The sequence below is a fragment of the Triticum aestivum genome, chromosome 3B (genome assembly GCF_018294505.1).
Source record: "Triticum aestivum cultivar Chinese Spring chromosome 3B, IWGSC CS RefSeq v2.1, whole genome shotgun sequence".
Classification (NCBI taxonomy): domain Eukaryota; kingdom Viridiplantae; phylum Streptophyta; class Magnoliopsida; order Poales; family Poaceae; genus Triticum; species Triticum aestivum.
In genome coordinates this window covers 27,109,937-27,132,779 of record NC_057801.1, presented here as the reverse complement: position 1 = coordinate 27,132,779, position 22,843 = coordinate 27,109,937, and the positions used below count along the sequence as shown (strand labels likewise).

Sequence of the window (22,843 nt, the reverse complement as noted above, 5' to 3'; positions counted from 1 at the left end):
TGTTTGTGGCAAGGAAGGGGTCAAGAACGGGGGAGAATGGTGTGAGGTGCGTGCTCGGGTTCACTGGTTGGAGTCGTCGCGTCGGTGGCGCACCTCCACCGTTGTCGTGGCCGGAGGACGACGGACGCTCGAGACAGGGACAGACGGGGCAGGAACTTGGGAGTAGGAGGTGCGACAGACGGCAATGGCGGGGCGGGTAGGGAGCGGTGGTGGCCAGCCTGGCGGCGAGCCGGCGAGCGGTAGTAGCGGGCGGCGCTGCGGCTAAGGTCGGAAGGAGATGGGCTGGGCTGTGTTACTCTGGCTAGGCCGAAAGCAAAGGAAATGGGCTGGTAGGCAGAGCTGTTGGGTTTTGGTTGTTCGGGCTCGGGGTTGCCCTTGCGTAAGGCCATTGGACTGGGCTCTAGTCCAAACAGATGCAGATTCAGATCTTCTTCTTCCCTATAAGGCCTTCCACAATGTGTTCGATGCCACAACTCTGAAAAATATGCCACGCAGACGATGATACCAGATGAAATATATTTAGCACCGCCCGCACACTGTGAAAAAATTGGGCATCGATTAAGGTCAGACCCACACATATAAACAAGTGTATATCAGCAACAGTTGCCCCACTAGCAGCGTCTTGCTCCTGGCTCACTGCCGCTTCTTCCCTTGAGCATCAGGCTTAGTTTATTGCCTTGTTGGTTCTGACATCGGAGCAAGTAGATGCTCCTGTTCCCAGAATTTTTTTTATGGCAGCGCTTGGGCAATGAAGAGCACCGGTGCCAAATGAAGTAAAGGTGAATTTGGCACCATTTTTGGCCTACATAGAGTGGAGGGCCTAAGTGGCCATTATTGGCTCCCCGATGTTACTTGCGTTTGCAAACACTGGCACGGTTGGCCGGACGCATGGCATGTGGTGGCCTCCTCCTCGGACCTCGACCGATCCGATCCAACCACCACCCCAACAGATCGTGCCGGCACGAGCAGCACTGCCACTCTGCTTTTACCACCGCTTGGTATGGTAGCAGCTGAGAATGAGAGGAGATCGTACGTGCCCTGCCCTTCTCAAATGATTATGGTGTCATGCGCGCGTGATCACCACCCGCAAGTTGAATGAACTGAAACCACTTGACAAACGAGGGTTTCTGTGAAGGCGCGCGGGCGTCCATGGATGGGTTTGATCGGGCCCTCGACAACCCTTCGTGCATCGCATGGGCCACGGCTCGGCATCGGCGGCGGCCAGCAAAGCGAAGACCACCCACATGCGCCGCGTCACCGAATCCCGTGGCAGAATAATGTTGCTTCCTTCGCTTTAGCCACTCTGCACCTTGCCGCCTACAATTTCCCGACAACAAAATCGTGGCTCACAGCCAAAGTTTCGCCGGCATAATGTGTTCCCTAGCCAGCGGAGATAGATCTGGCTTTCGTTTCACAAGGAATTTAGCTCATCTATCTGGCTTTGAGCGCAGCTTTTGCACTTACGCAGCAGTGCTCCAGGCCTAGAGCCCTCGAAGGCAAATCCGCTCAGGCAGGTTCCCATCTGATGGCGCGACTAGACGTCGGCCTGTCAGGGACGATGTGTGCTTCATCTGCTGAAAACCACCTCAAATATGTGTCACGTGACCAAGACTGGATTAGGCGATATGTATTTGTTTTGTAAAGTCGTCTCCAGTGCGGTGTGCGGACCTTCACATAGCCCGCCAGCAAACGTCCGGACACACTTTACCATTCAACGCGGATCCATATTTGTCCGCAAACGTGCCTGTGCATTCGTTTCCCACAACTGGATGCAAAGCAGGGGACTTTGCGGGAGTCCGGACTTCTACCCTGTACGCGTCTGACAAAGGGTCCCACTCAAAAGCCACCCCCATGCATGCTTCCCTCTCTTGTGCGACCGCTCCAGTCGTCCTTTCGAAAAGAGGCGCCACATTGGAGATGCTTCAGGAGGAGCATGGGCACAATCTGCAGCTCCTCGAGTAGCACCAATTCATGGAGGAACAAATCATCAGCGAGCAAGAAAATGATGATCTCATCACGGATATGGTCATGGAGAATCCGACCTTCTTGGATGAGCAGCAGGGGTTGTACCGGTCCATGGTAGCCCGCGACATCCGACGTGAACGAAGAGTGTCGCCCTGTTCACAGAGATCGAGGCACAGGGGACGCTGAGGCAGCGTAGGCGATCGCGGACAGGGACGCTACTACCTGCGGCGGCAACTCTGTGTCGGTTGCGTCACCCACCCAATTCACGCAGTACGGCAATGACCATGTCACTGGCCCGTCCACGTCCATCATGGACCTTAGCTTCACATGCGACATCCATGGCCAAACGGCGGACTCCGACGAGGAAGAGCGGCACGTGGGAGACATATTTGGGCAAGTGGGATATAGACGTCTCCATGTCGGCGAAGATTTAGACTAATGACTTTAGCTATGCAAAAAATGTTTAATAAAATATGTCAAACTTTTTCTCATTTTGGTCCGGTTTAAATAATAATCGTACGGTTTGCATGAAATTTGTCATGTTTATTCAAGTCACCTTTGAAATACGGCTTAGATGTTTAGGGCATTGCGCTGGATGGCCGGCTCTCGTGTCTGTGTCCACCGACATGTCCAGACACATCCGCGGACGGATAGTGACTCTGATTTGAGGACGGCGTTGGACATGCCCTCAGAGCATCTACAATCGGAGGCCCATCCCCCCCTAAATGTTTGTGCGACACGCCTGATCATTACATGAACAACAATTTGCCATCCAAGTGAACCGCGCATGGCCAACCTAAATGTTCGGGCTTACTGGCACCACCTAACCCATATATGGGGTGGATATGGGGCGAACTGGACACGCCCGGCCGCCTTCGCCGCGCGAGACCGACTCAAGCTGGTCCACGCTGCCCCCACCTTGTGCCCACAAATACCCTGCCTGGACAGCAAACCATAGTCAAACCCTAACTCCTCTTGATCACACTTCTCCACTGCCCGTCTCCTCCCCTTCCTCAACCCTCCTCTACACCATGGCCGACGACAGATCCGACTGTGAATTCGACTCCATCGGTTGGGTAGAGCTCGTCAAGGAGGACTTCAGCTCATCCACACCGGACGAGGAGGAGTTCACGCTCTGCATTGCCCTCCGCCGCTCATGGATGGACACATAATTGAACTTAATTAGAAAATCACAATATATGAAATTTGGTATGAAATCCAAATCTAAGAACATAAGAAATGATCCAAACCATTCAAAATAAACATAACAAATCACCATATCAAGTTTGCATCCTCATAGATGATGAGTCGTCCAAAAATTAACTCAACAAGAGAGTTCATCTTGCAAAATATGCACATCAATTTCAACGACAATTCTTCCGACATCACAAAAAAATGGTGAGGAAATTCCTCGAACACATTCTGGACGGGAAGGCGATGTGAAGAAGAGGAAGCGGTGGCCAGTCAGGGAGGTCCGGCAAGCTTGAGAAGCGCGGCTGGGAGAGACGGTCGGTGTCGGTGTCAAAACCGGCGGATCTCGGGTAGGGGGTCCCGAACTGTGCGTCTAGGCGGATGGTAACAGGAGACAAGGGACACGATGTTTTTACCCAGGTTCGGGCCCTCTCGATGGAGGTAAAACCCTACTCCTGCTTGATTAATATTGATGATATGGGTAGTACAAGAGTAGATCTACCATGAGATCGGAGTGGCTAAACCCTAGAAGCTAGCCTATGGTATGATTGTTGTTCGTCCTACGGGCTAAAACTCTCCGGTTTATATAGACACCGGAGAGGGCTAGGGTTACACAGAGTCGGTTACAATGGGAGGAGATCTTCATATCATATCGCCAAGCTTGCCTTCCACGCCAAGGAAAGTCCCATCCGGACACGGGCCGGAGTCTTCAATCTTGTATCTTCGTAGTCCAGGAGTTCGGCCAAAGGTTTTAGTCTGGCCATCCGGACACCCCCTAATCTAGGACTCCCTCAGTAGCCCCCGAACCAGGCTTCAATGGCGACGAGTCCGGCGCGCAAGTTGTCTTCGGCATTGCAAGGCGGGTTCTCCTGCAAATTGTCTGTATCCGTCGAATAGTGTCCGGCTTCTAGTGCGTCTTGTCCTCCTTGGCTTCTGTGCCCCATAATGACCATCTTCCACGCGTCAAACGAATGCGAAAAGCCAGGGGGTTTTCTTTTCACTTACCACCCCGGTTGCGTTAATGAGCCGCCCATAAAAGAGACGGGGATTTAGATCCAATTCGCACCATCTTCCCTCCGCGAGTCTTCATCAGAGCGCCTTCGACAGAGATCCATTCCATCATGGCCAGTCGGTGCCGCTCCTCCTCTCGCACCTCCAGCCCTCGGCCCGGAGATTGGGGGCGGTGTTCCGTCCCGCATAGCCAGTTAGTAGTGCTTCAGTCCAAGGGGCTTCTCCCCCTGCATATATGGTCCCAGTTCGAGCCGGGGTTGCTGCCTATAGCGGCGGAGAGCAGGCGGAGGGCATTCCCAATCCCTCTCAAGGAGAGCGGGTATGCCTAGTCCCTTATTTGATGAGAGGACTAGGATTTCCAATTCATCCGTTTCTCCGAGGGTTGCTAGAGTTCTACGGCCTCCAGCTACATAACCTCACGCCCGCCTCCATTTTGCACGTCGCGGGCTTCGTGGCCCTCTGCGAGTTGTTCTTGGGTGTTGAGGCCCATTTCGCGCTGTGGAAGAGGTTGTTTTGACTTGTGCCCCGTTCTTAGGAGGGGTCTATTTATCAGGTGGGCGGAGCCGAACTATGGCGCATCGCCGGGACCGGATATCTATCCGGCACCCCAAAGAGGACGTCCGAGGACTGGCCCTCGGAGTGGTTTTATATAGATGACGTCCCCCCTGCTGGACCCTGTACGGATCGGCCTCCCCGAGTTCGGTAATGCCCCGTTGAAGAAGCGCCTGAGTTGGCGCCCACGGAACCCTCAGAGGGAAGCTGACAGGGATGTCCTGTACCTGATGAGCCGGATAAGGTTGTTGGCTCATTCCGGATTGGCCATGATTAAGGTTATGGCCATATGCATTACGCGAGGGGTGCAGCCGCTTCAATACAGAGGCCACCCCGTGTGGGATTTCAATGGAGAGGATGACGCTACCCGGTGCGGTCGCAAGGGACCAGATTCGGCCGCCACTTTAACGAGAATCTTATCCACTTTGTACAAGGGGGAAGAGGAAGAATTCCTCCGTGTCAACCCGGAAGGCGGATTCTCTATGTACAATCCTCCTAGTTGGGTGAGCGGACACTTTCACTTGCCTATCCGTTTTTGAAATCCCTGTAGTTGAGTACTTAGACTAGTAATGTTTAAACGCAGGAGCTGCGCCAGGCTGTGAAGGAAATAAACAGCCCTGCTCCACAACCCGAGGACCCGGAACGGCCCCTCGATCCGGACTCCCAAGAAGATCCGGACTTATGCGTGGAGTTGATTGATGGAGTATTTCATCAATTGAGCAAGGATAACTCCTTAGTGGCCATCACGACCGACTATCCCGGACTACTGCCAGCCTCCAAGGTAACTAAGACCGAAGTCCCAGTATTCTCATGTTTTATCTTGCATGCTGTGTACTAACAGCGTTTCACAGGGTAAATCCTTGAGGCGGAAGGCCGAGCCCACGGTGGGCAGCCAACAAGGGCCACTGAAGCCAGGCGGGCCAAAAAAGAAGTGCGGACCAGATCGAGATTCCGGCGCAACGGTATGGCGTGCGGATTTAACGCCTAGGGTTTGTGCCCTTGAGTCTTACTAATGCTCATGATTTTCTTAGAAAGAAGAGAGCCCGCCGGACTATGTCCGCCGGCCAAGGTTCGAGCCCGGGTCCAGAAGCGGAGGCGGACACGGGACGCGCCTTAGGCGCTCCTCCGATAGAGGGCGCCGACGGGCTATCTGCCACCAATTCAGAGGTGGAGAGTGCCCTGAACCACAGGCGTCGCCGGACTGTTCTTCGTGACGCGTGTTTTTCCCCAGAGGCGTTGGACGCCTTTAATACAGGAGATGCGTATCTCCGTGCTGCTCAAAATGGTTTAGCCAGAGCCACGGAGTAGTATGTGAAAGACATACAGGTGAGTAAAATTGAAGGTTATATATGTCAGTAGCCCCCGAGACTTGAAACAGTGAAGATAACTGTTTGAAGGATCATGTACTATGCAGTGTCTTACAAAGAAGAACACGCAATTGTCCCAGGAGCTCGAAGAGTGCAAGGCCCAGCTCGAGGCCGCATTGGCCACTTCAGAAAATGTCAATGGGACCCCGCAGGTAATATATGCGTCGAAAGGTACTTCCGTTTTAAAATGCGGCAGGCGTGCAACCCTGACGATAATAATGCAGATGAGGCCGGAGTAAATCCGGACAAGCAACAACTCCTACGCCAACTAAAGGCTGGCGAGAGCGTGCTGATGAGGGTGAGGCAAGAGAAGAACAAGCTTCAAGACGCCAATACCCAGCTGGGCGAGGAACTGAAAAATGTTCGTATTCAGCTGTCTTCTGCCGTGAAGGAGAATCGGCGACTTCGATGCGGCATTTTTAGTAAGTGCTTGAACGAATCTTCGAAAAAAGAATTCGGCGAGGAAGTCGATTGACAGAGCTATGTCTGTAGGTCTGCTGACGGGTCGTCCGGCGGAAGAAATGCCCGGTTCATCGGGAGACCTTCTTCCCGAGCTGTTGCAACTACACGAACGAGTTCGGCAGGCAATGCAAAGCGTCATCCAGGCTATGTGGCCATCCCTCTCCGTGCCCGAAGGCCTTGAGGAGCTTACCAAGAAGCTGGAGGGAGTGCGGCAGCGCTTCCAGTTGTGGAAGATATCAGCTTGCCGTCAAGGTGCCAGGGAGGCCTGGGCCATGGTGAAGACTCGGTACACGAAGGCTGACCCAAACCACATGGCCGAGGTCAGCCCCATAGGTCCGGACGGAAAGGAGATCCCGGTCAGCTTAGCATATGGCCAGGTGGAGCTGGCTGCAAAGTATTCCCAACAGGACTGTAAATTAGACCGCCTGTTGGATGGTATTGAAGAAGAATATGCCGAGTCGGATTGACTCTGTAAAAAATGACATAAAAAATGTCTTCTAGCCGGATTGTAGATTGTTTGTCATTGTGGACCTTTTCGCTTCGACCTCTGGACCCTAAAGTCCGGAGTGTGTCCGAATACCCTCTCGATTATGTAAGAACCGGGGCATGCATGGAGACAAGGCGTAGGGGTCATAAGTGCTTTAGCAGACAAGTGCCCAACTAGTTATGTTATATTACATGGTTAGTAAGAAACATCTTCCAAGGAGAATAGTTCCGTTAGGGGTTCCTTTCCCTGGGAGGCATGCCCTAAAGTGCATGTCCGAACTGCCAGAAAGAGCAGAAAAGCATCTGGGGGCAAATGAATAAATGCGAAAGATCATCTTTTTGTTCACCAACCGAATATTCCCTTAAGAACGCTAGCTTTCAGCTTCACCCAGTCTAAGGTACACATCCGGATGACCCGGCAGTAACAATCGCAAAGGTGCTCCCTTTACCACCTAGCCAAACGAACGGGAACGTAGGGGTAAGCACAGGAGCCAAGCAACCCAGCTTGGCCAAAACTTAAGTCATATCGATGCATATAATGGTGTATAAAAGGTTCATGCGGAAGCATCACACATGTTTTGGGCATGAGGCCCTTTTTATATAAACTTCTTGGTAAAGAAGCCCCCAGGTATTATGAGCACAAGTAGCGCCTCGGGTATGTGCGAATAATGCACAGGCAAGCCCCTAAGGGCTTGTGAGAAAAAAAAAGGTAGGGAGAAGGAGCAAAATCCCGAACTGCAAATAAAAAATAAAACAAAGGGACGGAGAAAGGAAACGAACACGGAGTCCGGAGCTAGGCGTAGAACCTTCGTAGGCGTGCTGCGTTCCATGGGTTCGGCTCGAGTCGGTTATCCGATGCGTTTCGCAGACGGTACGCTCTGCCGGTCAGTACTTGGTCGATTATGAAGGGGCCCTCCCATTTGGGCTTTAATTTATCCTTTTTCTTGTCCGGCAGGCGTAGAACTAGTTCGCCAATGTTATAGGTTTTGGCCCGTACTTCTCTGCTTTGGTATCTTCGAGCCTGCTGTTGATAGAATGCAGAACGAGCTTTTGCCACGTCGCGCTCCTCTTCCAATGCATCCAAGCTGTCCTGCCGATCGAGCCCGGCTTCTCTTTCTTCGTACATGCGCACTCGAGGTGAGTCGTGGATTATGTCGCATGGAAGTACTGCCTCTGCGTCGTATACCATAAAAAATGGTGTGAATCCGGTAGTGCGATTCGGCGTGGTCTGCAGCCCCCAGAGTACAGAGTCAAGCTCCTCTACCCAGTGCATGTTAGATTCCTTGAGGGATCGCACTAGTCTGGGTTTGATGCCGCTCATAATGAGACCGTTGGCCCGTTTGACTTGGCCGTTAGTTTGAGGGTGATAGACTGAAGCATAGTCGAGCTTGATGCCCATGTTTTTGCACCAAAGCTCGACTTCATTGGCCGTGAAGTTTGTGCCGTTGTCTGTTATGATGCTGTGGGGGACACCGTAACGGTGTACGACCCCGGATATGAAGTCTATCACTGGTCCGGATTCGGCCGTCTTTACAGGCTTGGCTTCTATCCATTTGGTGAATTTGTCCACCATGACCAGTAGATATTTTTGCTTGTGGGTTCCTCCTTTAAGGGGTCCAACCATGTCAAGCCCCCAGACCGCGAAAGGCCAGGTAATGGGTATAGTTTGTAGGGCGGTAGGCGGCATGTGGCTTTGGTTGGCGAATAACTGGCAACCAACACATCATTGCACTAAGTCCTGAGCGTCTTCCCGGGCCGTTGGCCAATAAAATCCGGTACGGAAGGCCTTGCTTACAAGGGCCCGGGCTGCAGCGTGGTGCCCGCCGAGTCTGGCATGAATTTCAGCCAAAAGATCTTGCCCTTCCTCTTCGGAGATACACCTTTGAAGGACTCCGGTTGTGCTTTTCTTGTAAAGCTCTCCCTTGTGGACTTTGTAGGCTTTAGATCGCCGCACTATGCAGCGGGCCTCGTTTTGGTCCTCGGAAAGTTCCTGCCTAGTTAGGTAGGCTAGGAATGGTTCTGTCTAAGGGGCAATGACTGCCATTATTGCGTGGGCTGACGACGTTGTTTCATTGGCGGAGCCCCCAACTGTGTCAGAATGTTCAGTGAGGGGCGGTGTAGTTGTGTCCGGGCTATTGTTTCCGGATTCTCCTTCCCATGATACGGATGGCTTGAACAGCCTTTCTAGGAAGATGTTGGGAGGGACGGCCTCGTGCTTGGCACCAATGCGTGCCAACAGGTCTGCTGCTTGGTTATTTTCCCGGGCTATGTGATGAAATTCAAGCCCCTCAAACCGAGCTGACATCTTTAAGATGGCGTTGCGATAAGCTGCCATTTTCGGATCCTTGGCGTCGAAGTCTCCATTTATTTGGGATATTGTGAGGTTTGAATCCCTGCGGACCTTTAGGCGCTGAATGCCCATGGAGACTGCCATCCGGAGGCCATGTAAAAGGGCCTCGTATTCGGCTGCGCTGTTGGAATCCGTGTGCATTATCTGAAGTACGTATTGGACTGTGTCTCCAGTTGGGGACGTCCGAACGACGCCAGCCCCCAGGCCAGCCAATATTTTGAAGCGGTCGAAGTGCATGATCCAGTTGGAGTATGCGCCGTACTCTTTAGGGAGTTCAGCTTCAGTCCATTCGGCAATGAAGTCGGCCAAAACCTGCGACTTAATAGCTCGCCTTGGTTTGTAGGTTATGTCGAATGGGAGGAGCTCGATGGCCCATTTGGCAATCCGGCCCGTTGCGTCGTGGTTGTTTATAATATCATTAAGGGGTACTTCGGATGCCACTGTTATGGAGCACTCTTGAAAGTAGTGTCACAGCTTCCGGGATGCCATGAACACTGCATACGCTATCTTTTGATAATGCAGGTACCGTGACTTGCATGGAGTTAGTACAGTGGACACGTAGTACACTGGTTTTTGGAGGGGGAACTTGTGTCCGTCCGCTTCTCATTCGACGACGAGCACCGCGCTTACAACTTGATGGGTTGTCGCGATGTATAATAGCATTGGTTCGCCCGTGTTGGGCGCGGCCAGGACCGGATTTGTTGCCAGTATGGCTTTTATTTCTTCGAGTCCGGCCGTGGCGGCATCCGTCCACTCGAAGTGGTCGGTGCGCCGCAGGAGGCGATAAAAGGGTAATGCCTTTTCTCCTAAGCGGGAGATAAAGCGGCTTAGAGCCGCCACACATCCTATCAGTTTTGTATAAGTTTAAGGTCCTTTGGGGTATCCAATTGTGACAGAGCTCGGATCTTGGCTGGGTTTGCTTCAATTCCTCTACCGGATACGATGAAGCCCAAGAGCTTTCCGGTTGGTACGCCGAAAACGCATTTTTCCGGGTTGAGCTTAATGTCATATGTTCGGAGATTGTCGAACGTGAGCCTCAAGTCGTCTACTAGAGTATCGACGTGTTTTGTTTTGACGACCACGTCATCTACATATGCTTCAACTGTTTTGCCGATCTGGTTGGCCAGACATGTCTGAATCATGCGCTGATATGTTGTGCCGGCGTTTTTGAGCCCGAAGGGCATCGTGTTGAAGCAGAATGGGCCGTATGGGGTGATGAATGCCGTTGCGGCTTGGTCTGACTCTGCCATCTTGATTTGATGGTAGCCATAGTATGCATCGAGGAAACACAATGAGTCGTGTCCTGCGGTGGCATCGATGATTTGATCAATTCGGGGGAGTGGGAAAGGGTCTTTTGGACATGCCTTGTTTAGGTCTTTGAAATCGACACATAGGCGCCAAGTTTTGTCCTTCTTTGGTACCATCACCAGGTTTGCTAGCCAGTCCGGATGTTTTATGTCTCTGATGAATCCGGCCTCCAGCAGTTTTGCTAGCTCCTCTCCCATGGCTTGTCTCTTGGGTTCAGAAAAACGCCGTAGAGTCTGCTTGACGGGTTTAAACCCTTTTAGGATATTCAGGTTGTGCTCGGCCAGTCTGCATGGGATTCCTGGCATATCTGAGGGGTGCCAGGCGAAAATGTCCCAATTTTCTCGCAGGAAGTCTCTGAGTGCGGCGTCTACATCGGGTTTTAGCTGTGCCCCGATGGAGGCCGTTTTTGTAGGGTCCGTTGGATGGACTTAGAATTTGACTATTTCGTCCGCTGGTTTAAAAGAGGTGGACTTTGATCTCTTGTCTAGTATCACATCGTCCCTGTCCACCTTAGACCGCAACGCAGTTAATTCCTTGGCCGCTAGGGCCTCGGATAATGCCTCCAGGGCCAGTGCGGCTGTCTTGTTTTCAGCGCGGAGCGCTATGTCCGGATCACTTGCGAGAGTGATGATTCCGCTGGGTCCGGGCATTTTGAGCTTCATGTACCCATAATGGGGTATGGCTTGGAAAATTGTAAATGCTTCTCGCCCTAGCAGAGCATGGTATCCACTACTAAACGGGGCCACTTGAAACGTGACCTCCTCGGATCTGTAATTATCCGGCATGCCGAACACCACGTCCAGTGTGATTTTTCCTGAACAGCACGCTTCCCGGCTTGGAATTATTCCCCTAAAAGTTGTGTTGCTTCGCTCAATGCGGCTCCAGTCAATTTCCATTTTTCGCAGGGTTTCCTCGTAGATGAGGTTGAGTCTGCTTCCGCCGTCCATGAGTACCTTTGTAAGTCGGAAGTCGTCCACTATCGGACTGAGGACCAGTGCGGCTGGTGCTCGGGCTGTCCGGAATTTAGGTTCATCACTGGCATTAAAGGTGATAGCCGTGTCATTCCATGGGTTTATTGTTGCTACTTGGTAGACTTCGGCAAGGTTGCGGAGCGTTCGTTTCCTTGCATTGTTTGATGTGAAGGTCTCGAAGACTGTCGACACCGTACTGGGGAGGTATTCTTCGGGTGCTGGAGTTAAAAGCTCCTCGTCGCTTCGGGCCACCTGCCGTAGTATCCAACATGCTCTAAGGCTGTGCGTTGGTGTGGCTTCCCCTGAATTATGAATTTTACAGGGTGCATTGAGCCATCCTTCCAGTACGGTCCCGTACCCTGTAGAGGGTTTTTGTTTTTTGATGTTTGGCTCAGATGCCTGGTGATAATGCACCCTTTTGTTTCGGACTCGTGTTGTATTCGGGGCCGGATTGTCCCAGAATTTATCTTCGGTTTTCCGAACGCTTTCAGTCGCACTGTACTTTCGTACTATGGATGTCAAGTCGGCGAATCATGTAATTTCGCGGCGACTTATGGCGTTGAGGATTCCGATGTCCGTGCAGTTGTTACAGAAGAGTGAGATTGCTTCTTTCTCGCTGCAGTCCTTTATCCTGTTCATAACCAGGAGGAATCTGGCTCAGTAGTGGTGTACTGTTTCTCCGGGCTCTTGCCGTATTAGGGATAAATCCCTCATTGTTGGGTGGGCGGGTGGAATTAAATCCGAAACCTTGCCCGATGTAAGATTCAGGGGCCAAGCGTTTTCCGAATTCGGAAGCCGGCTTTCTTGGACATTATTCAATGAATCAGGCCTGCTGCCTGACTTTAGGTTCAGGGTTTGCGCGACATCCTCCCCTCCGCGGGTGTCCGGCATGGAGGGATCGGGAATCCGGACACATCTGGTCCTTAGGGCGGGTGGAGACCCGCCGCATTGTTTTCCACCACTTCAACGTGATGGGTGACCTGGGGAGAGTCGATCTCTCTCTGATCGGGTTTAAGCCCAATCTGGTCGTAATTAGTAGCGACTCCCAGGGCCGCGATGCGATCCAAGAGCTCGTTCAGGGAGAAGAGCTCCATCGGATCTAACTGCTCGGCAAGCTCCAAGCTGATGTGAAGATTGCTTTCGATGACCCGAGAGGTCATCGTCGGCGCGGCGGCCGGACATGCGGTCATCAAAAACCTGCCTAGCCGGAGAGTTTGGCCGACAGCCAAAGCTCCTTTAGCAACGACGCCGTCTTTAAAGACGGGATGCGGCATCCTTCCTGATGGTGACGACACAGCGGAACTCTCAATGAAAGCACCAATGTCGGTGTCAAAACCGGCGGATCTCGGGTAGGGGGTCCCAAACTGTGCGTCTAGGCGGATGGTAACAGGAGACAAGGGACACGATGTTTTTACCCAGGTTCGGGCCCTCTCGATGGAGGTAAAACCCTACTCCTGCTTGATTAATATTGATGATATGGGTAGTACAAGAGTCGATCTACCATGAGATCGGAGTGGCTAAACCCTAGAAGCTAGCCTATGGTATGATTGTTGTTCGTCCTACGGACTAAAACTCTTCGGTTTATATAGACACCGGAGAGGGCTAGGGTTACACAGAGTCGGTTACAATGGGAGGGGATCTTCATATCGTATCGCCAAGCTTGCCTTCCACGCCAAGGAAAGTCCCATCTGGACACGGGCCGGAGTCTTCAATCTTGTATCTTCGTAGTCCAGGAGTCCGGCCAAAGGTCTTAGTCCGGCCATCCGGACACCCCCTAATCCAGGACTCCCTCAGTCGGGTCGGGACGAGCTCTTTGAAAAAAATGGGTTCAAATAGTGCTGTTTTCTCAAAGTTAGTTTCACAACTAATTCTTTTTGTCACGGCCTCCTCGAATGTACAAACACCACAAAAAATTTCAGGCACATCACGCATTCGAGCATCTTAGATGGAAAAAGAATATATGTTTTGAATTAATTTTCAATTATATTTAATTTACTGTTCATGACACAAATCACCACACTCGAGATTGGGAGTCCCATTTTTTTTACAGACATTTTGGAACAGTTTTTTTAGCCCAATTCATGTTATACCAGTTTTTCTATATGGGAAATGAGACTTGTTGATGATGCTCTTGTACGTCGTTAAGTGCTGTAGAGACACGGTAGTGACTACGACTACTTTTTCATGGGAAAAAGCTTTCAATCTATTCATTTTCAATCATGATAGTACAACGAACATCAGAAATAATAGAAATTACATCTACTATGCTTATGTTCATAATCACCTCCGTATCATCCAATGCGACAGTTTAGACAACATTGATTTCGGTCTCAATAAAAACTCCCTTCTCATCCCTTAATAATGCTGCTGATGTGATCACAATAGAGGCGATGGCATTGTGCGATGGATTTATATTGGCAAATTCTCTTGGATTCAACCGGGTAGAAGCGGTATCTGATTCTCAAATTGTTGTTGAATTCACCTCCGGACAGTCAAGATGGTGGAATGCGGCTTCGGCGATTTCCACATAATGCATGGACGTTTCTTCGTTGATTGGAAGGTCAACTTTAAACATTGTTTTCGATCAGCTAATAAAGCGGCACATGTGCTGGCTAAATTTTCTTATTTTATTGTAATAAGACTTTGTAATGAGCCCTTGACTGTATTTTTAGTGTGTTTGTGAACAATGTACTCCTCGTTTCTTCTTAATATAAAGCTGGCCATGATGGTCTTTTTTCTTAAATAATAAACATTGGTTTCAGTCTACCCGCAAAAGAAAAAAAAATGGTTTCAGTCAGATAATGTCACGTTTTTTTAGGGAAAAAGTGGCACGTTTTCTTGCATGTCGGCCTGGTGGCCGATTTTTTCGTCGGCTTCTTGGGCCGTCAGAGCCCACACAATAGTCACTGCCTCCTTTAGCTGAAACGAAACCCTCATTCCTCCTGTGTGCGGGTGCGCCATGGCCTCACCGCAGCAGCCGCCGCCGGCGAAGAAACCCCCACCACTCTCGCCGACAACCATAAGCGCCCTCGACCTAGACACCCTCCGCGAAATCTTCCTCTGCCTCCCCTCTCTCCCGAGCCTCGTCCGCGCCGCCCTCAGCTGCCGCACCTTCCTCGACGCCGTCCGTTCGTCCCCCGCTTCCGCGCGCTCCATCCACCCCCGCTGCTAGGTCATTTCCTCACCACCCAAGACACCACCATCCCCACCTTCGTGCCTCTCCGCAGCCGCTCCGACCCGGACATCGCGGCGGCGGTACGCGGCGGTGATTTCTTCCTCACCCGCCTCCCGGTCCCCGAAGACGGCGCCGTGTCCGTTCCTGTCCCCGCCCCCGCCCTCGAAGACAACGGCGATGGCGTGTCTGTTCCTGTCCCCGCCCCCGCCCCCGAAGACAACGGAGATGGCGTGTCCGTTCCTGTCCCCGCACCCGCACCCGAAGACGACGGCGAGGATAGCGTCTCTGGCTCCGAAGACAACGACGAGGATCCCGTCCCCGAGTGGTCAATCGAGGACTGCCGCGACGGATTCGTTGTTCTCGACAACTGGAGCACTCAGCAGATCGCCGTCTACAACCCGCTCGCGCGAACCCTGGACCTCTTCCCCCTGCCGCCCCGCCGGGAGGACTGCGAGGGCCAGTATTCTGATTACTACATCCTCGCCGAGGAAGAAGAAGAAGACTACTTGCCGTATCGCGTCGTGTGCGTCTGGCACAGCAAACGCGGGGCGCGCGCCATGGTTTTATCATCGGACACCAGCAAGTGGCAGATTTTCCCATGGGTAGACATTGATGGGCTCTGGCCTCAAACTGCTAAGCTGGTGAATGGCTGCATCTATTGGACCATTGGGATGAATGATGCCCGTGTGCTTAACACTGCTACAATGCAATTCTCTCGGATGGATAAGCCGCCGCGCAGGAGAGGGAATGAGATATTGACGGCTGGTAAGACCAAGGATGGAAGACTCTGTGTGGTCTGCGCACCTTTGGGGCCACTGACATTCGAATCCGTGCTTGCTGTTTGGATTCGGAGAGCCGATGACGATGGCGTCGAGAGGTGGATGTTGGATAAGTCACTCCCGTTGCAGGAGATAGCTGGAATCGTTCGGTGCGAATTCAAGGAAGACAATGTTAAATATCAAGTGACTGTTAGGACGATTATCGATGGATTTGTGTACTTCTCTGCTTATTGTGGGGTGTGGCAGCATCATCATTCGACACTCTGGCTCCTATCCTTCTGCTTGGAAACAGCGGCGCTGAACAAGCTTGGGCGTATCCTTAGTGGTGTTTCCTATCCCTACATCATGCCGTGGCCTTGTTCTTTGGTTGGTACACAGCAAGGTGACTAAGCCCTCGGCTCAAGGTTGATTGACTAGGAGGATCAAATTTTGTTACTAAGCTTTATTTATCTTGAAGTTATGAACTGTTGTCTTGCCATGATAATTTGATTTACTCGTCTGAAAAAGAATAAATCAAGATGCCGAGGTTCTGTTGAGAATTGTCAATCATTTGCATACCTTTGAACATACTAGCAATCATACTCCTACTCTATGCATACTGGAAATGTCTATAAGATATTTTCAAATTATCTTCAAGAAATAAAAGGAGTAATTTGCTAGAGATTCCCTCAGAGTAGCTACAGATATCATATGAGAATGTAACAAGTTTCATATATCCAAATAGCTAGAGATATTTTGTGGTGATCAGTAAGATATCTACATTATCAAATGGAACTAACTTGTTTCTCATTTTACTTCTGTTAGCAAGGTTATATAAGTTCTCTTGTTTATCATGCACATACATTTAAACAGAGACATCAAATAGCTGGCTGTGCTATGTAGAATGTGGTTTGTAGTGTAATTCTTTTTGCAGGTGCTCATCATTTGTTTTCATATAAAGGTTTGTAGTTTGATTTTTATGAGGCATATTGGTCCTAGCAATATATCACTAACACGCTCTGTACTAGTAGACAATATATTAGCTAGATTTCTCTTGGCATTACTATCTCAAGTTTGTGTGCCTCGTTAGGATTACATCTTTGTGATGCACCTGGGCTGTTCGGAGTATATGTTATCTTTATACTTTTCATGATTGCATCGTGTCACAAACAGACCCGGAGATCAGGAAAGATGGTCAGCTATTTCTGCAGCACTTTACAAGTTATACAATGTCATCTCCCATTGTCATTTCTTCTTTTTAGATAAAACAACCTACACATACATTCCATTTGGTGAGGCTGAGGACATATCTTAAAATAGATTTTGAGCTATATCGCCTAGACTTTTCTTAGCTATAGCTGATACTACTATCTTTGTCATCTCTGGGAGTAAAATCAATACTCTGCCACGTGCACCAAGCTTCAAATATCTACTGAGTTCAATGTTATGCAAATCAAGATGTAGCTGCCCTCCTGCACAAGTATCTTTAGCTAAAATTTTCTTTTATGGCCTTGTTATATATCTTGAAATGATAGCAACCTAGAGCAACTCCAGGTTTATCAGGCAGGGTGAGGAACTGAGAACTAATTCTCTGATTTAGCAGCCAGTAGAGAGTAAAAGTCGATTTTTTGTCTCTTTTTGTAAAACCATCTAATCCAACATGGGCTGATCGAATTGATATCTCTGTTTTACAGCAAACCAGCTTATCCAGTTAAAGACACACAATTCTCTTCTGTGATCTTGAATTGAACTGATGTCTGCTAATTAAGCTGCGTCACTGGGCTCCTCAGGCAAAGGTGCAGAAGAAGAAACATGTGTGCCGTTTGTAATGGCAACATGGTTGGTTCAAACTAAGGATCTTGACTGGGGAATAAAGAAGCGGGGCAGCAAGTTTGCAAGCAGGGCTTCATCAATGTGCTGAAATTGTTGGTTCACATGCAGAATCTATACTATCTGCAGTTAGAACTTGCAATGTCCTGTCCGAACTTCCGTAGAGCTCTCAAGGTGTGGAGCTAATGTCTGTCAGTCTATGGAATGAAACACTGAACGACCAGCCGTTCATGTATTGAAACAGTTTCGGTACAGCAATTAGAGAAGAAACAATCAGAATTTGCCATTGTCGTCATTCTTTCCTGCCACACGGCTCGTACCTATGTGTGGAATTTTCGCATGTGTTTCTATGTGAAACAGAGCGAATGTGAATTTGATATACACACACCGGAAGACAAATACGTAGCAATATCCTTCAGATTGATGCAAACAAAAATAACCTATAGTGGTGCCGAGAGATTCCATTGCTGGACAAGACATTCCATTGCAGGAGATTGCTGGTGTGGCCTCGTTTTAAAACATTTTCTTTTTGAGATGGGTGGCCTCATTCTGTGCTGCACAACAAGGTGAACCCTTGTCCCTAAAGAAAAAAACCAAGGTGAATAACTTCTTTGCTTGCCCTGTTCGGGCTATGTAAATAACTTCTCATTGCCTATCTATTCAAAGCTTTTGCATTTTCTCGAAAAACAGTAAGGTAGGAAGAAAACTAGAACTGGGAATTTCTTTTTGTACTTCTTTTTCTTAGTTATTAGCTGTCTTTTTCTTAGTTATTGCCTATCTATGGTTTTAGTACAAATGTGATCCTGGTTAGATTTATTCATCAAAAGAAAAGAAAAATCAAGATGTTGATGTGTTGTTGATGATTGCTGGCCATCTATGCACATTTGAACATACTAATAGTAAGGGAAACACTTGTGTTCACCCGGCTGATTTCTCCCCACGCGTCGGCCGCCTCCGTGGCCGTAGGATCTGTTCTTTTTTTTTTTTTTCGAGAAAACTTTCAATCTATTCATCTTCTATCATGGAAGTACAACGAACACTAGAAATAATAAAAATTACATCCAGATCCGTAGACTACCTAGCGACGACTACAATCACTGAAGCGAGCCGAAGACGCGCCGTCGTCATCACCCCTCGCTCGCCGGAGTCGGGCACAACTTGTTGTAGTAGACAGTCGGGAAGTCGTCGTGCTAAGGCCCCGTAGAACCAACGCACCAGAACAGCAACCGTCGCTGATGGAGAATAACGTAGATCGAAAGGATCCAACCTGAAGACACACGAACATAAACGAGCCACAACCAGATCCGAGCAAATTCATCGAGGATAGATCCGCCGGAGACACACCTTCACACACCCACCAACGATGCTAGACGCATCACCGGAATGGGGACTAAGCGGGGAGACCTTTATTCCATCTTCAGGGAGCCGCCGCCGTCTCGTCTTCCTAAATAGGACACAAACCCTAACAAATCTTGAAGAAACGACTAACAACGGAGCCCTCCCGCCGGCCCTTGCCAGGATCCACCGCGCCCCCATGGTCCTAGGGCCACCAGAGACGAGGCGGACCTGCGGCGGAGCCGACGAGAGGCACGAACCCTAGCTTTTCTTGGAGGAGGAGGCGACGGCTGGAAAGAGGTATATAACGCGATGTATCCGTCCGTAGGATCTGTTCTTGATCGGACGGTCGGGAGCCAACCTCTACCCAGTCCACTTTTTCTGCAACTCGTCCCCTGTTTCAGACTGCTCGAGTGCAACTCGTCTCCTGTTGGAGGCCAACCAGGCTCAGCGAGTTGCCTGGCCCCATCAAGCACACATGCTACTTCACGAGGCTTCTTCCTTATCCATCCAACCACATCTCCTTTTTCTCGGTTCCTCTAGGGCGTGTTTGGTTGCCCGCATGCAGTCCAACCAGACTCGCGAGGGATGTGCGCGGCCTGTTTGGTTGGCTAGGTTGCATGCGGTTTGAGGCCCGCACGAACCTCAAAGCAGCCCGCAGCCTGGCCTGGCAGAAACTGCCGAATCGGCAGTTCCTCACGAGCCTGGCCCGACGCGGCCGCGCGCGCGGAGAAGTTGCATGCCTGGGGCAGCGCGGGAGACGGAGGCGACGTCTCATTACTCGCCCCCACTCTCCTGTCATCGCCCAGGCGCACTGTTCCCACCGCTCCCTCTCTCTCCCTCATCGCCCCTCCCTCTCCTCTCCTTTGCTCTGATGGCTCCGCCACACCCACCGCCGCGCCGCCCTTAGACCCTGGTCGACCAGCGCATCGCCAGCATCCAGGAGTGCTGGCTGGCCGGGCTCCAGAACTCGGGCTGCGACCTGGCGTCGGCGCTGCGAGTGCCGTCCCCCATCTGCTGCCGGCCTCCTCCATGAGCGCCGGCCAATGCGGTACCGGCCGCTCTTGCTCCGCCGCCGATTCCGGACCTTCTGGTCCTGGGCTCGGCGCCGGCGCCATCGACGGAGCCGCCCCTTCTCGGGACACCATTGGGCTCGGGGGTTTTCTTGACCCCCGTCCAAGGGTTTTCTCCGGTCGGCGGGCCGTCCTTCTCGACCTCCGGCGTGGCGTTTAGCACGGGGCCGATGCCGCAGGCCGTCGCCGGGGCCGACTCGTCCTCTGCTCCGCCACCTCTATCGTTCCCGGCCTCGGTTCGCCGCAGCTGCGCGTGCTCCTAGATGTAGATTAGCGGTTAATGTCTTAGGCATGTGCTAGGATTGATATGATTCTAGCAGATCCGATTGGATGCGATCCCAATCGAATCCAATCGAACTGATCTGTTCTTGTTTTGTACAGTGTGTGTGCTATTGCTTGTGTTCATGCTAGAATGCTAGTAGCTGTGTTACATGCTAGATTCATGTTCATGCTAGAATCCTAGAATCATGCTAGTCTGAGTCCTACTACATGCTAGATTTGTGCTACATGCTAGTAGCTGTGTTCATGCAAGAATCATGTTCATGTTGAGTGATAAATGCTAGAATCATGTTGACTGATGGCATGTTCATGTTAGGATCATGTCCTTGTTTCATGTTGCATGTTGAAGCTAGGGTTTGTGCCATGAGTGGATGTTATACGTGCATGTTGTAGGACCATTTTAGGATGGTCCCGAATCTGTATGGCTGCACATGGATGCTATTGGCACTTGCTGTTGCTATTTTTAGATGTTTCCTTGTTTAGGATAGTGCAGTGATCAGTGCCAGTTGCAGCAAAGAAGATGCCACTGATCAGTGACTTGCCCAACAACAAGTGTCATTGATAAGTGGCATTTGCCTAGGCAAATGCCACTTATCAATGGCACTTGCTGTTGGGCAAAATGGCACTTATCAACGGCACTTGCTATTGGGCAAGTCACTGATCAGTGTCATTGATCAGTGCCATTTGCACTACAACAAGTAGATTAGTGCTCTTGCCCAACACCAAGTGCCACTGATCATTGCCATTTGGCCATGAGCACATGCCACTGACCAGTGGCACTGATCAGTGGCACTTGCTGTTGGGCATTCTAGCATTCATCACTGATCAATGGCACTGATCAGTGGCATTTGCTTGCTTGTTTGTTTGTTTGCTTGCTTGCTTTGTTTGATACTAATACTTGTCATGTTGCCTGACAAGATACTGAAGACTGACTGGGATGTGGCGGGTGGAGGAGCTCAGGTCATGGCCGGAGCTGAGCGCGCCGAGGATTTCATCCCCACGAACAGGTGGCTCATGACGGTGGACCTGCCTGGCAGGATCGCCTTCATGAGCGTGCCTCGTTCAAGGGGACGATCTCCGAGGCAGGGCCACGAGGAGGGAGCCAGGGAGCCGATGAGATTCTACCAGCAGATCAAGGACAACGAGGACCTCGCCATGCTCGTCGTCCCACCCAAGTTCATGGAGGTGATGAACACCTGGCTGGTGATCAAGCGACTCCCGTGTGTGGTCAGGCTCTCGGCCAACAAGCGGTGTGTGTTCTGGGTGCAGGTCCAGAACTTCGAGGGCCACATGGTGCTTGGCCAGGGGTGGAACTACTTCTGCCGCCGCCACCGCATCGTCCCTGGCGACCTCGTCGTTGTGCGCATCTCCGGACTCGGACTGAAGGCTCAGATCTACAACCGCGACTCGTCGGTGATGTGCAGGTATCGTTGCAGCAGGCACAACTACCTTGGTGGCATCGAGCAGGCTATGTAGTTAAGTTAAGTTAGGTGTTAGTGGAGAACTTTTAGGGTGTGTGGCGAGACTTGTGCTGGGAACTTGTTCATATTTTGGCCAGGAGTAGCACCCTGGCACAGCAGGGAAGGAGGATGCCCTACTTTTAATCTAGACTTATGCTATCTAGTTAAGTAGTTTGCTGTGTTAAGTTTGCTGTCATTACATTGCTTGCTTTGTTTGATCTTGCTGTTGTGATGTTGCTGTTGTGCTGATCATGTGTGGTGGTATGGCCACCACATTTGAATGGGGTGAGCAGAACACAAACGCTATTTGCAACCAAACAGCTGAAGTTTGCATCTGCTCACACCCTAAGCACAAATGTGGGCAACCAAACAACAGGGGGGTAAGTGCCTCTCGATGCGATGCAGGCAATCAAACAAGTTGCATCTGCTGCATATGAGGCTGTTTTTCAGCAACCAGGTTGGCTAGAGATGGACATGCAATGCAACTCCTGTTGCAAACTGCAACCAAACACGCCCCTAACATCTATCTATCCTTCACCCGCAAAAAAATCTCTCTATCCTTCATGAAGCTCCATGGACGAAGAGGCCCATGGTGATGGAGGTCGGCTGGAGCTTGAGGCTGCAGGTGAGCGGGCGTACGGGAAGGGTCGTTCGCTTGCGTGCTATGGTGGTGCGACTGCAATGCAAGGAGAACGCCTAAAGTTGGGTGGCCATGGCAGACTACCGGGACGGAGAGGAAGGAGCCGGTGGGGTGTGGGGCAATGACGGCGTGGCCCGTCGAGGCCCATTGCTACAAGCCGACCATAGGGTTGGTGTGGGCCGGCTGTGCGGGTGCTGGATGCCAGTGGTGGAGCTGCAACTAGCTTCTGCAGAGGTGTTGCAAACGGCAGTGGCGAAACCACATGCTTCACCCGCCCCTCTCCATGGTTGGATGTTCCTTTTTTTTTGCAACAAGGGCCCTGTAGCAACAATTGCCTTTTTTGCAATGGCGACGGACATACCCGCCGGCTAGGGATGTTTTTTTTGCAGAGCTAGAGATGCTTCTGCAATAGAGGTCCTATTGCAAAGGAGGTTTGCAATTGTTGCAATGATGGAAACTAAGAAGACTCCATGTGTTTCAGAAGGAGAATAAAGAAATACAATGGTTCATGTATTTTTGCAGCAAGGCCCCTATTGCAGGGACTAAGTGTCGCAATTGGGTGTTGCAAATCGCTGGGTTCAACTTGTTCACATGGGGAGATCGGAGGGTCATTCTCGCTCCATGCAATGG

The 22,843-nt window shown here is 50.8% G+C and overlaps 2 protein-coding genes across 2 annotated transcripts in view; one reads left to right on the top strand and one right to left on the bottom strand.

The window, feature by feature from the left end:
• Positions 1-240, bottom strand: part of LOC123064488 (anthranilate synthase beta subunit 1, chloroplastic) — a gene marked incomplete in the record, with an annotated part of 3,636 nt that extends 3,396 nt beyond the window's left edge. The window contains 1 exon segment of the mRNA XM_044487965.1: positions 7-240.
• A 13,813-nt stretch (positions 241-14,053) lies between these two features.
• LOC123067203 (uncharacterized) lies at positions 14,054-17,721 on the top strand. Its single transcript, XM_044490106.1, has 3 exons — positions 14,054-14,113; positions 14,583-15,999; positions 17,291-17,721. Exons 1-3 carry the CDS (start codon positions 14,054-14,056, stop codon positions 17,332-17,334), a joined length of 1,521 nt encoding a protein of 506 aa, XP_044346041.1. The 3' UTR covers positions 17,335-17,721.
• The last annotated feature ends 5,122 nt before the right edge of the window (positions 17,722-22,843 follow it).

Coding starts and splice junctions, on each gene's coding strand:
- LOC123067203 (XM_044490106.1), top strand. CDS start 14,054: ATGGCATTGTGCGATGGATTTATATTGGCAAATTCTCTTGGATTCAAC. Junction 14,114..14,582: donor GATTCAACCGGGTAGAAGCG/GTATCTGATTCT, acceptor TGCCTCCTTTAG/CTGAAACGAAACCCTCATTC. Junction 16,000..17,290: donor TTTGGTTGGTACACAGCAAG/GTGACTAAGCCC, acceptor TCTGTTTTACAG/CAAACCAGCTTATCCAGTTA.